This window comes from Aquarana catesbeiana, linkage group LG01 (genome assembly GCF_042186555.1).
Source record: "Aquarana catesbeiana isolate 2022-GZ linkage group LG01, ASM4218655v1, whole genome shotgun sequence".
NCBI classification, from domain to species: domain Eukaryota; kingdom Metazoa; phylum Chordata; class Amphibia; order Anura; family Ranidae; genus Aquarana; species Aquarana catesbeiana.
In genome coordinates this window covers 640,688,964-640,702,311 of record NC_133324.1, presented here as the reverse complement: position 1 = coordinate 640,702,311, position 13,348 = coordinate 640,688,964, and the positions used below count along the sequence as shown (strand labels likewise).

The 13,348-nt window shown below is 40.5% G+C and overlaps 1 protein-coding gene across 2 annotated transcripts in view; it reads right to left on the bottom strand.

Moving 5' to 3' along the window:
- The window catches only part of GRID2 (glutamate ionotropic receptor delta type subunit 2), a 1,754,345-nt gene that overhangs the window by 220,067 nt on the left and 1,520,930 nt on the right, over positions 1 to 13,348 (bottom strand). For both annotated transcript variants that reach the window (XR_012236183.1, XM_073601045.1), the window contains exon 13: positions 4,991 to 5,186. Coding sequence is in view for 1 of the 2 variants with exons in the window: in XM_073601045.1 (XP_073457146.1) it covers positions 4,991 to 5,186 (196 nt within the window). In the remaining variant the exon portion in view is untranslated. The remainder of the gene's footprint in view (positions 1 to 4,990; positions 5,187 to 13,348) is intronic.

The following is a 13,348-nucleotide window of genomic DNA, read 5'->3' as shown; positions in this document are numbered from 1 at the left end:
CCATGTCCCTCATAACAGATTTAGCATTGCCTCTGTAAAGACCACTCTTCCCTAGCTCAGGGCCACAGAGCTTCTATCTCTAACATGGTGCTAATACCTCTTTCCCTATCTCATCACAGTAGTGTACTGTCACTAGAATTGTCACTACCTCTCATCCCTGACTTAGCAGTGCCACTGCTACATTGTGGGAACAGGATCCAAAGCTTACTTCACTAGAAAAAAATCAACATAAATTGATAGATCTACAAAATTTGGTTTTATGGAATATGAATTTTTTATTTTTTTTTGTATGGACAGGACTTGCTAAGGCTGGAGAGTCAACAGTTTAAAGTTATAATAATCCATTCTGAGTGGTTTTGTGTGATGCAGTTAAAAGGCGCCATGGCCATCCTGACCATATACTATAAACTGAACTGACAACTTTTCAAGAATTTTAAAAAATGGCAGAGAGGAGAGTCAATTCAGACCTCAAGATTACAATGAAATTGGGGGACATCTTTCCAGCAGGGATCACAAAGTTAGCCATATCCACCAACACAGAAAATAAAGCCACAGCCAAAGGTAGGTCAGCCTAAAAAAAACAACAAAAAAAACCCCTGCATTTGCTGAGCAGTGCGCACATACATCTCTGATAATAGTCCCTTTAATTACATTGGTGGTGAAAGATCTCCTAGGAATAAAGCTTGGTGTGTACATTTTAATTACCAACGCCATTTATGGCTTTCATGTACACATTGTAAGTATGGTCTAGAGCAGGGGTCTCAAACTGGTGGCCCTCCAGCTGTTGCAAAACTACAAGTCCCATCAGGCATTGCAAGGCTGACAGTTACAAGCATGACTCCCACAAGCACAGGCATGATGGGACTTGTAGTTTCGCAACAGCTGGAGGGCCGCCAGTTTGAGACCCCTGGTCTAGAGCAAGACAATTCAAAAACCTAAAACAGAGCCAAGGATGCTGTAGTAATTTTCCCTGGAGATAATCAGTGTTCTCTAAACAGATCTAATAGTCATTATCTCTATCACCAAGGAGCTTTTGGATGCATTTTTTGAGAGGTCACCAGAAAAAGAATAAAGACAAAATCTTCCAATAGGAGTACTAGCTCTGTTGACCTTGGATATCAGGGTATCCAGGAATTTTACTTTAAAGGGATTTCCTCTCATTTCATGTTGTGGTTTTGACACAGGAAGTGAAGGGAAATCTCAATGGGACACAAATGGCAAAAAGAAAACAGAAGTTATAACTCTATCTTATCAAAATAAAAAAATATTTTTCCCTTCAGTTCTATATAAGGGTATACAGTAACTAAATATCAAATTTGAGTCACCTTGACCATAAAAGGCAAACATATTTTCTTTCTACATACATGGAGCACATGGAATTGTTTATTTTGGACCAGGACACAAGTGTGTAAGGTATTGAAAATATGTTTCATGCTCAACATTTCACTTGTTAGCAGACAAGCCATTTTGTATAAAACACACTTTAAAAATAAATAAATAAATTATGGTCAGAAACACGGCTTGACTTGAAACTGTACATCTCAGACAGTACTTTATTGTTTATGCAAAAAATATATGCAGCGCTGTATTTGTATAAAAAATAAATAGTCCACAGATGAACATATAAACACTCCCTCTGTGACCTGTGTTAAACAGAAAATATCCCCCTGTGGCTCCAATTTACACACGTAAAGAGTAAGAATATTCTTCTAGTGATTATGATCAGAGGCTTACCAGAAATATTGGCTGCTCAATCAAGTGCAGCAAACACGCATAAACAGCCTCACCCTCAGGGGACAGATGTTTCTTCTTAGTAATTGTCGATATTTAGGACTCCAAAGATAGTTCCAAGAAATAAACTAATATAGTGTGATACTGCTTATTTTAATCCATAATCCCACCCAGGTGAGTATAGTTACAATAAGTGCAGATAAATGTGCGATCACCGATCATCAGCCTTCACCCCCCATGCAATGCACAGTCACCGCCAACTGGATTTTAAACAGCGTTATGAGTGAAGTGGACACTGATAGCAGGCATCAAACTAAAAACTCCTTCCCAGACTCTCTCCTTTCTCTGAGTAGTGCTCCATTCATATGACCCAAGGTACCATGATGAGCAATAAACAAAAAGGTACCTCATAGTGTAATATCTATTGCAGTATTGGGACATACAGATTAAAACATCAGGATAAAATCCAAATGCATAAAAAATCCAAATGCATAAAAACAACCAAAACAAATAAAATGGATGACCGTTTAACTCACATCATATGTCGCCACCTGGTACAATGTTGTATTACACTATATTAGTTTATTTTTTGGATTTATGTTTGGAGCCCTATTATCAAGGATTACTAAGAAGAAACATCTGTTCCTTGATGGTGATGCTGTTTATGCGTGTTTGCTGCACTTATTTCTGAACTATTCAGAAAAAGGAGAGAGCCTGGGAAGGAGTTTGCAGTTTGATGCCTGCTACCAGTGATCCCTTCACCCATAACGCTGTTTAAAAATCCGGTTGGCGGTGAATGCACATTGCATGGGGGTGAAGGCTGGTGACCGGTGACTGCACACCCATCTGCATGTATTGTCACTATACTCACCTTGGTGAGATTATTGCTTATATTAAGCAGTATTACACTATATTAGTTTATTTTTTGGATTTATGTTTGGAGTCCTAAAGATCAGCGATTACTAAGAAGAAACATCTGAGGGGTGATGCTGTTTATGCGTGTTTGCTGTTCTTGTTTGAGCAGCCAATATTTCTGGTGAGCCTCTGATCATAATCACTGGAATATTATTCTTACTCTTCATGTGTGTCAATTGGAACCACAGTAGATTATTTTCTGTTTGACCACTTGCCGACCGCTGCACGCCGCTATACGTTGGCACAATGGCAGCGGTGGGCAAATGGGCGTACCTGTACATCCCCTTTAATCGGTGGGGCTAGCGGGCGCACACGCGCCCGCTGAGTACAGGGTGACCCTGCCCGCAGGACCGGCGAACTCGATGTTGATCGTGTCACGGAGCCGCAGAACGGGGAAGTACCTATGTATACAAGGCATTTCCCCGTTCTGCCTTGTGACATGACAGAGATCACTGCTCCCTGTCATTGGGAGCAGTGATCGCTGTCATGTGAGTTGAAGCCCATCATCCCACAGTTAGAATCACTCCCTAGGACACACTTAACCCCTTTATCGCTCCCTAGTGGTTAACCCCTTCCCTGCCAGTGTCATTTACACAGTAATCAGTGCATTTTTATAGCACTGATCACTTTATAAATGACAACGGTCCCAAAATAGTGTCAAAAGTGTCCGATGTGTCCGCCATAATGTCACAGTCACGATAAAAATTACTAGTAAAAAAAAATTAATAATAAAAATGCCATAAAACTATTCCCTATTTTGTAGACACTATAACTTTTGCACAAACCAATCAATATATGCTTATTGTGATGTTTTTACCAAAAATATGTAGAAGAATACATATCGCCCTAAACCGAGAAAAAAATTATATAAACATTTTTTATATATGAGGGGATATTTATTATAGCAAAAAATTCTAAATTATCGCTCTTTTTTTGTTTATAGCACAAAAAATAAACACCGCAGAGGTGATCAAATACTACCAAAAGAAAGCTCTATTTGTGGGAAAAAAAGGATGTCAATTTTGTTTGGGTGCAATGTCGCACGACTGCGCAATTTTCAGTTAAATTAATGCAGTGCCGAATTGCAAAATGTGCTCTGGTCAGGAAGGGGGTAAAATCTTCCGGGGCTGAAGCGGTTAACAGAGGGACTGTTTATATTTTTATCTGTGGACTATTTATTTTTTGCACATATACAACGCTACATATATTTTATTTTAAGTATATCACCTTTTTTTGCTAGCAGCTGTGTAAAGTGAACATAGCGCTCACTATTCATATTTTATTTTTGAGTATTTTATTGTTAATTTAGATTTTAAAGCGTTCACGAGTGTCAGCTTTGTTATTAAAGGGAAAAAAGGTCATTACTGTATTATTACAGTATCAGAAACTATTTAAGATTGTATTCACAGATTTTAAGAGTTTAAGCTGTGCCGTCAAATAAGAAAACCACAATGATACAGCCTACATCGGTGCTCTGAGCCTCAGACACGCACAATGTTTTTCAACTTTAACGTTAAGAGTGTCAGTTGCCAAAGTAAAAAACCAAATGGTTAACAATGTAATCTAACATGGTTATTTGGGTGAACAATGTAATCTCACATGCAGATTTCAGAATGCCATTTACGCTTTTGAAAATTCAAATGACACTAACAGCACTTAGAGCAGTAAAGCCGATGTCCTCATTCTGCTTTCCCATCCGCAATTAATGCCTAAACTTCAGTCTAAGTCAGAGCTGCTGGTGCAAATTTCTAAATGGCACTTGTTTAAAGCAGTAAAGCAGCAGTCCTTTTTCAATTGTTCTACACGATAACTGCAAAATTATTTGTTATTTATTCCAGCATCCACTACCCTCTCTAACTCTTCTTCATAGTCCTCAACAAATGAAATGGTAGCCTACACCAGTGTTCTGAGGTTTTCTTTTTTATAGTGCCCATGCACTTCAAAACTGCTAATTGGTTGATGCTGAAGGCAGGAAAGCCTTTTTTCTAACGAAGAGGGTTTGCTCAAGATAATAAGAAGGTCTTCCAATGCCAGAACAAATGAACACATGGCAACAAAATGGTAGCAGCCTTGAGTAAAATGTCCCACTGTGAATGCTTTCATCATCATTTCATAATAACAGTGACTCTAATCCATAGCTCAGCATCTCTAGATTACTGAGACCAACACTTTTGCTTTATATAAAGTAAAAGGATGGCCAAAAAAAATAGGAAATGTTTGGAGTTTTATCAATAAGCCCATAAACAAACTGTGAATGCTTAGTCGATGAAATATTCCTGTACACATAAATCATCTCAATAATATAAAAGTTAAGTATTTAGAAATAAGAAAATAAATATTTCACCTTTTGTATGCCATCCTGAGATTCCTGAACATTGTTCTCTGTCCCATTACTCCTGTTAATCATACGCCACATTTGGGAATACATGCTGTCTCTCTCAAAAGGATTCATCCCTTTCACCCGCACATGATCGTAAACCGCAGAGTCTAATACTGTTCCGTAAGGAATTTCTGTCTGCCTTGACAGGTCCTGTAGAGACCTAGGTTGATGAAAAAGGACACACAATGAATATTTACATCTAGGAGTTGTCATTTATGCATGAACTCACAGTCAATACATCAAAAAGTCATGCAGGCATATTGCAATATGTGAAGCTCATTGCCTTGTTCAGATTACTTAAGTAAATCTTCAATTTTCAGGTTAACATTTTATAGGTCGTAAAGCTGTAGTTCTGTAATGCGTCTCTGGCCTCTCTAAGGAATGGATGACATTTATCTAATGATAACATGTAATGAAGACCTCAGGGTTTCAAAACAAAGTACAGTTTAAACAGCAAAGGCATGACATTTGTCAGGATTTCTGAATAATAAGCCACATGCATGGAACCAATGGCCACTGGTAAACCCAACAGAATTGCCTGTGCTTGTTAGAATCTAAAAAAAACAATGCAAATTAGTCTAGCACATACATTAGTTTTTCTGAGTATTGCCACCAGAGTGGGTCTGTAGACTTTTATCATCCAACCATGTGCAAGCAAAAATGTAATTTTGTTTATTTTCCTTGCATGTGTTTGGGTATTCTTTGCAAACAGCCTAATTACATTTAGTAAATCAACCCTTTAAACAGGATTTTTCTTCCAAATCAAAATCAGAATCCTCACACATTCAATGCACTGTTTCTTGGTGAATCAACTAAATCCTGCTCCATTCTCTTCAAACTGTGGTGTTCCTATTCATAATGTGTTGTTTTTTCTTATAATGCATCAGAGTTTACAGTACCATGTCGGAGGGCTTGAAAAACATATTTAAATTTAATTGTAAATTGTTTTAAAGGTTGTGTTTGAGTGCCAATCTTGTGGAATGCCTCAACCTCTTTGGGCACCAAAAGTTGGAAAAGTATACAAGTGTGCCACATTATAAAAGACATGTCAAAGGATGCCCATTGCATAGTCCACTGTCACCTAAAAGTAGGGAGTGCTTCTGAACAAAAGCTGCAACAGCTACGCAACTTTCTACTAGAAAGCACAGGCAAATGTAAGGCATGCCTGTGTAGCAGATAAAACTTCCAGCAAAATGTATCAATTTGCAGAAGAGGTTTAGGGTAAGAAAAAAAAGAGGGGTTTTATACACAACTAGAGAAAAACTAGGAACAAAATAAAAATGGACAGAAAGTGTGCAAACAATTAAGATATGTGCAGTTGTAGTATGGAGAGAGTGGAGTAGAATGAAAAGAGAGAAAGAAGCTAGAAGAAGAAAGAGAGAGTGATGAAAGAAAGAAGAGAATGACTATAGTAACAGACTTTTAATACAGAGTAAGCATAGCTGAAGAATTATGAAGTCAGGAATATTGTGTAAAGACCTAAGGGCTAAATACTGTATGTCAGATATCTCAAATACGGTACTACTCTATAAATTTACACAGTTGATAAGGATAAATAAAGGCAACAGTTTATCTAGTTTAACCTGTGTGTGTGTGTGTGACTACCATTTTCAATATCCTTGTGCATTGTGTTCTCTGTGAAACACATCTAGAAGTTTTTGCAGTTTATCCACCACCAACTGTGGAAGGGAGTTTCACATCCTTAATGCTCAGTAAAGAACCCCACATGCAGTTTAATATTGAACCACTTCTCTTCCAACTTCATTGTGTGTTGTGTAGAGTAACCATTCACAGATTTATATATTGCAATTATATCCGCTACTATGCACCTCTTATTCATGAAGAATAAGTATATTCTTTGTAGTGGTTCCTTATAACTGAGGTCCTCTTATTAGTTTTGTTGCCCTTCTCTGGACTCCCTTCAGTTCAAGAACATTATTCCTCAGGACTGATGACTAATATTTGACCAAATACTGATTGAATGTTTGCCTAAGTTGTATTCATAATATTAGAAATAACCTCTGCTCTTTTATAGAGAAAGTTGTTACTGGGATATGCACCCAGAGAAATCAAGAAAGCATGACAGGCCTTAGGATGGAAACAGACAGTTGTGTATGGTGTATAACCCTTTGTATGACACATTGGCCCCACCATTCGGCATTCTCAACCTTTCCAGCTATACAGTTTTTTTCCTATTGCCTAACATAATTCAGTTCCAGTCTTGTTTGTTACTTCCCAACAGGGCCGCCATCAGGGGGTTACAGGCATTACACATGTAAGGGCCCGCATGTCCCCAGGGGCCCGGCCGTCGCATCCACCCCCCCTATAATCAGCGCGTTGCTGGTGAGAGGAGGAGAGAAAATGATACTATCACTTTTTCGCCAGGAGCACCCCCGCTTATCCAAACAAAAGAACTCACTGCTCCAGGTGAGATAGGAAGCCTAATGATATCACGGGTGTCCACCTCGGCTCGCCTCCGCATACGATCAACACTGAAGAAATGGCTGCACTCCAAGATCCATCAAAATTCTGATTTAATGAACGAACATCCCAAGTGTTACAGACAGTTCAAATGGTAGACGCGTTTCACACACTAACAGGTGTGCTTAATCATTACCATTACCCCCGCTTATCAGCTGCTGGAGAGAGGAGAACATGAAGAGATGACACTTTCACCGTGGCCAGTGCTCTCTGCTCATCCATTCCCTGGGAGGCAGAGCCTAACGGCTGCTGCAGGATTTGATCGGACTGTGATTGGGCAGGACAGGGACAGGGGGGAGTGGCCAGCTCGTCGACAGTGCACATGGACACAGACACCAATAACAGATCGGATAGTGCAGCATAGAGGGTAAGTCGCAAATATTTAATGTGTGCTGTTGACTGTGCCCCCTGTGCTGCCTGTACATTTTAGTGGGACTTTATTTATCTCCTTCTTCTGGGATGGGACACCCTTAGATCCCTTTCACACTGGAGCATTTTTCAGGCGCTACAGCGCTAAAAATAGCACCTGAAAAAAAGTGGCTCTATTCACTCCAGTGTGAAAGCCCGAGGGCTTTCACACAGGAGCGGTGCTCAGAAAAAGTCCTGCCAGCAGCTTCTTTGGAGTGGTGAAGGAGCTGTGAACTCACCGCTCCTCCACTGCTCCTCCATCGCTCCTCCACCGCTGCTGCCCATTGAAATCAATGGGGCAGTGCTGCGATATGGCTCTGGCGCCATTTTGCAGGCTGATTTAACCCCTTTTCACCACTAGCGGGGGGGTTAAAACAGCCCCGCTTGCGGCCGAATAGCGCCGCTTTACCACTTTACCACGGCTCGGTGTGAAAGGGGTCTTAGGCTGACTAGCTGCCTATAATTGATTTGCATTGTGAAAATGGATGACTCTGTGGGTGCAAATGAGTTCCAATTTGGAGAGCCCGCTGCCCGCCTCTTCACTATGTAACTCTCATCCCCATCCACAGTCATCCTCATTCATTTTCACAATGCAACTCAATAATCTTCATCCGCACCCAGCATCTACTCCATCCCTCCAGTCTCTACAACACACGCATCCCCACCCAGGCCAAGCACCATCCATCCCTCCAGTCTAAAACGCATGCATCCCCACCCAGGCCGAGCACCAAGCTGGAGTGGTGCGCTGGCAGGACACTCAAAAAAGTCCTGCTAGCAGCATCTTTGGAGCGGTGAAGGAGCGGTGTGTATACCACTCCTGCCCATTGAAATGAATTGGGCAGCGCAGCTATACCGCCGGCATAGCGCTGCCTTTCTCGGCCGCTAGCGGAGGGGTAAACATGCCAAGCTAGCAGCCAAATAGCACTGCAAATTTGACAGTAAAATGCCGCTAAAAATAGCGGCGCTTTACCGCCGACGCATCCACCGCCCCAGTGTGAAAGGGGCCTTACTATTAAATATTTAAAGTACTGATGACTTTTAATCCACTTTTCATATATTAAGGTGTAAGAGTGTTAAAATAAAAGTGGGTGCACCAAAGAACTCGGTGGGATGGCCAGTGGTCCGATTCGGTGGGACAACCAGTGGGCGGGCCCTGGGGAATGTTGGGGTTTGGGGCCCAGGCCTAAAGCTGTGTAAGGGGCCCCAAAATTTCTGATGGCTGCCCTGCTTCCCAATTTGGTACATATTTTTAGACATAATTCCACTAATGACAGATAATTATATACTTTTGGACACCTGTTAGTCCATCTTTTTAATTTTAATATTTGTTATGGTAATCAGGACCCAGCTAGATTACTGGAGTAACATATGGCTATTAAGGTGTACAGACTGTATAAATAGCTATTGGCTATTTTTTGCTGCTGTCAAAAAACCCAGGTGTTTTTCTATTCATAGTGAAATCATTTTGTAAATAAAGCTAATAGTTATTTCTGTTGTGATTAGGAAAATTTGTGGGTGTCTATAGGTAGGCTTTATGGTCAAGGGAACATGTTTTTGTAGTGTAAGTGTGAGTGTGTATTGTATTAAGTCAGATCTATGGGTCAAAACGCATGTAATATAAAACAGATTAGGCTATAGTAAATAGAGGGTTGAATGTTCTACACAACAGTGAGCTGTAGAAACATACACTAAAATGTGTTCTTTTTTTTCCTCTCGTTTTGTTCCTTTCTAATAATACAGGTAATGACTGAGAAGTGTTCCCTAAGATTTCTAGCCAGTCCCAAAGTTCACTTTACAGTCCAAAACATTATATTTTATTTGATTTATAGAGACAAATTGCAGAAGAAACACTCTTAGTAATGTAGTAATTTCTGTAATGGAAAATCATCAGGACTGGAAATTTTTAAGAATCTGAATCTCCAGTCTTACTGTTAATAATAGTGCAGTTATAGCTCTCAGCAATAATGTACTGTATGTGTGCTGCTATTGGAAACCAAGTGCAGCTAATGCTCATTCACATGTGCCATTACACAGATGGACTCTCGCCAGTAACCAGCATGCTCTGACACATCTGCACATTCATGTGTGCCAGCATACATCTGCGCAAATGTCCATGCGCATCGGGGAATGCCTGAGCATGTCCAATCCCAGGAATGGCACCAAGCTGCCTATTTGTAGGAGGCCCTCATGTGTCCCTGTGATCCTTGTTCCTGTACTTCCTAGTTACCCTGTTGACTCGGCATGCCCTGCATATCTGACTCCCTGCTGATCATGATCCTGGCTTGCTTCTTGACCTCACTCCTGCTTGATCTCCGTGTTTGACCCAGCTTGTCCCCAGACCTTGCTTCTGTTACTACTGTCTATCCGTGTATGATCCTAGCCTGACCACGTCTCCTCTTCTAATTGCCTTGCCATGTATGACCTTGGCTTTTGCTTCCAGACTTGGTCTCTCTGCCTGCTCACAACAGAACCTGGGTTTTCTACCTACCAGATCTGCCTTCCCAGTCCTATCCTGCACTTCCACTCAGTGCACGGGCTGCTTATCACTGCTTATTGTGATGTTTTCTCCTACCTGCATTCACCACCATCTAGGTTCCTGGTACCTGTGCTACCCTGAACCTTGCACTCCTGTTCCCACATTGATGCGTGTTTGGAACAGAGCCCTTTCGCCACTTCAGCCTCCATGAAGATACGTGACAGCTATTCACTTCTATTCTCTTCAGAATTGTCAGAGTAGTAATGCCAGCTCAGAGTCAGGCTGTAAGGCTTAAGGGAAGGCTAACCTTCCTCTTGCCTGTACTGATTTCTCAAATACTAGAGGAAGAAGAAACTGTCAAAACAAAGCATTTGGTTTTCTTTTATGCAGTCCTTACAGTACCTTTTTTTGAGTGTCTGTTACCAGCTTTAGGCTCAGGTAGGCAATAGCATTGAGCTATATAACAAAAACATTTTTTGCTCTACTTCTTATAGTGATGAGATCAAAATGTAAATATATACTGTATACACCAAAAACATTACTAATAAATATCTCAACTAAAAACATGTACATCAAATAAATCGCTATAACATTCATGATCCAAAATTAGTGGAATAAAAAAAAAAACATTTTTAAATAGCATTGCACCTAAAAGTATCATAAACCTATGTGCTGCAATGTGTGATTGTAAGCTCTTTAAAGTATATTAAAGTGCCCACATAAATTAACCACTTCAGCCCCGGAAGATTTGACTGCTCAATGACCAGGCCATTTTTTGCGACACGGCACTGCATCGATTTAACTGACAATTACGCGGCCGTGTGGCGCTGTACCCAAACAAAATTGACGTCCTTTTTTTCCTACAAATACAGCTTTCTTTTGGTAGTATTTGATCATCTCTGCGGTTTTTATTTTTTGCGCTATAAACAAAAAAAGAGCACCAATTTTGAAAAAACACTTTTTTTGTACTTTTTTTTAACTTTTTGCTATAATAAATATCCCCATGTTTTTTTAAAAAAAAACCCCATTTTCCTCAGTTTAGGCTGATATGTATTCTTCTACATATTTTTGGTAATAAGAATCGCAATAATCTTCAAAATAGGGGAAAGATTTATGGCATTTTTATTATTATTATTTTTTTTACTAGTAATGGCAATGATCTGCGATTTTTATTGGGACTGCAACATTATGGCGGTCAGATCGGACACTTTTTACACATTTTTGGAACCATTGGCATTTATACAGCAATCAGTGCTATAAAAATGCACTGATTACTGTGTAAATGTCACTGGCAGGGAAGGGGTTAACAGTAGGGGGCGATCAAGGAATTAACTGTGCTACCTAGGGAGTGATTCTAACTGTGGGGGGATGGGACTACCTGGGTGAGGAGACCGATCGTTGTTCATACTTAATATGTACAACAGATCTCTCTCCTCACCCTTGACAGCACGGAGATCTGTCTGTTTACATTGATCTCCATTCTGTCTCTGTGTAGAGTGAGTGCGGGTGCCCGGCGGTCATCGTGACCGCTGAGCAGGTGCATTGGCTCCGGGGGGGAGGGGGCACACGCCCCCTAGTGGTCAAAAGGCAAACCGACGTATAGCTACAACGGTTCACCCAGGGGAGCCAACCTGCCGCAGTATAACTGCGGCGGCTGGTCGGGAAGGTGTTAAAGCATTTAGAAATATTCATTTAAAGTGCTCTTCAATCTGTGTCATGCCAAAACTCTCAGTAGCGTGCTAGCAACATGGAGTGCCCTGCTTGACATGTTAAGTCCCTATAGGACTTCTTTAGAAGCTGGAAACTGAAGAAGTCTCATTGGGACGCAAAAGGGTTGATTTACTAAAGGCAAATGTGCACTGCAAGTGCAGTAGCTTCAGAGCCAATCACATGCAAGGAAAATAAAAAAAAAAACAGCATTTTTGCTTGCACCTGATCAGATGTTAGAAGTCAACAGAGCTTCTGCTCATTTACCAAGCTCTGGAGCTTATGCCCTTGCAGAGTGCAACTGCACTTTGCAAAGTGCACCATCAATTTTCCTTTAGTAAATAAACCCCAAAGTGTCAGGCAGGGTTGATTTGTGATGTCAGCACAGGGAGGAGTTTTGGCAAAGTTATCAGATGAACTAAATGACTGCAGTGTTTGCAGCCAGACCAGGCAGTGCGTGAATGCACAGGTGCCATTACATGCGGCATTACAAGTTCTGCTTAGGTGAGCTTTATTTTATATGGAGCATTAGATGGTCCTCTAATGTCTTTTTACGGAACTGCTGTATGTGGTGAAGGCTGCATTACAAAGCATGGAGATGTCTCCTTAAAAGAGGATTTTGTGCATCAACTGGCATTTCACAAGGAGAGTGTGACAGAGGACCTGGCTATAATATCCATATGATGGCAAGCATTTATTGACCTTCTGTATATATAGAGGTCAAATGTGAGCGCATTTTGTGCACTAGCGATTGAAGAGCACTTTGGATGAATATTTACTGTATGAATGCTTTGATTTCTGTGAACGCTTTAACACATTTTTAAGACCTTGCAATCACAAATCAGGGGAACATAAGTTTGTGAAACTTGTAGTTAGAGTGTCATTTAAAGTGGTTTTTTTTGTTCACTAATTTTAGATCATGATTGTTGGTAGTATTGGGTAGCTGCGCAGGGAAATATTTACCGGTAATATATTATTTAGGCAATAGGCAATAGGATTGGCTCCCAGCCTGATGCTTCTACTGTAAATGTAAGGGATAAGACATTTTTGAGTATAGCCTCAGATATCAAAACCTAAAACTAGGCATAAAGAAGTACCATCATCCAAATTATTATTATTTTTTTTTTATAAGGGAAGAGGGAGGAGGATAGGAGCATAGGAACAGTTGCTGAGGCTGACCAAACATTCACTCTGACCTACAAGGTTTTTTGGTTGGACTGTCTCAGGACTGATACACAGAGATAAACTTA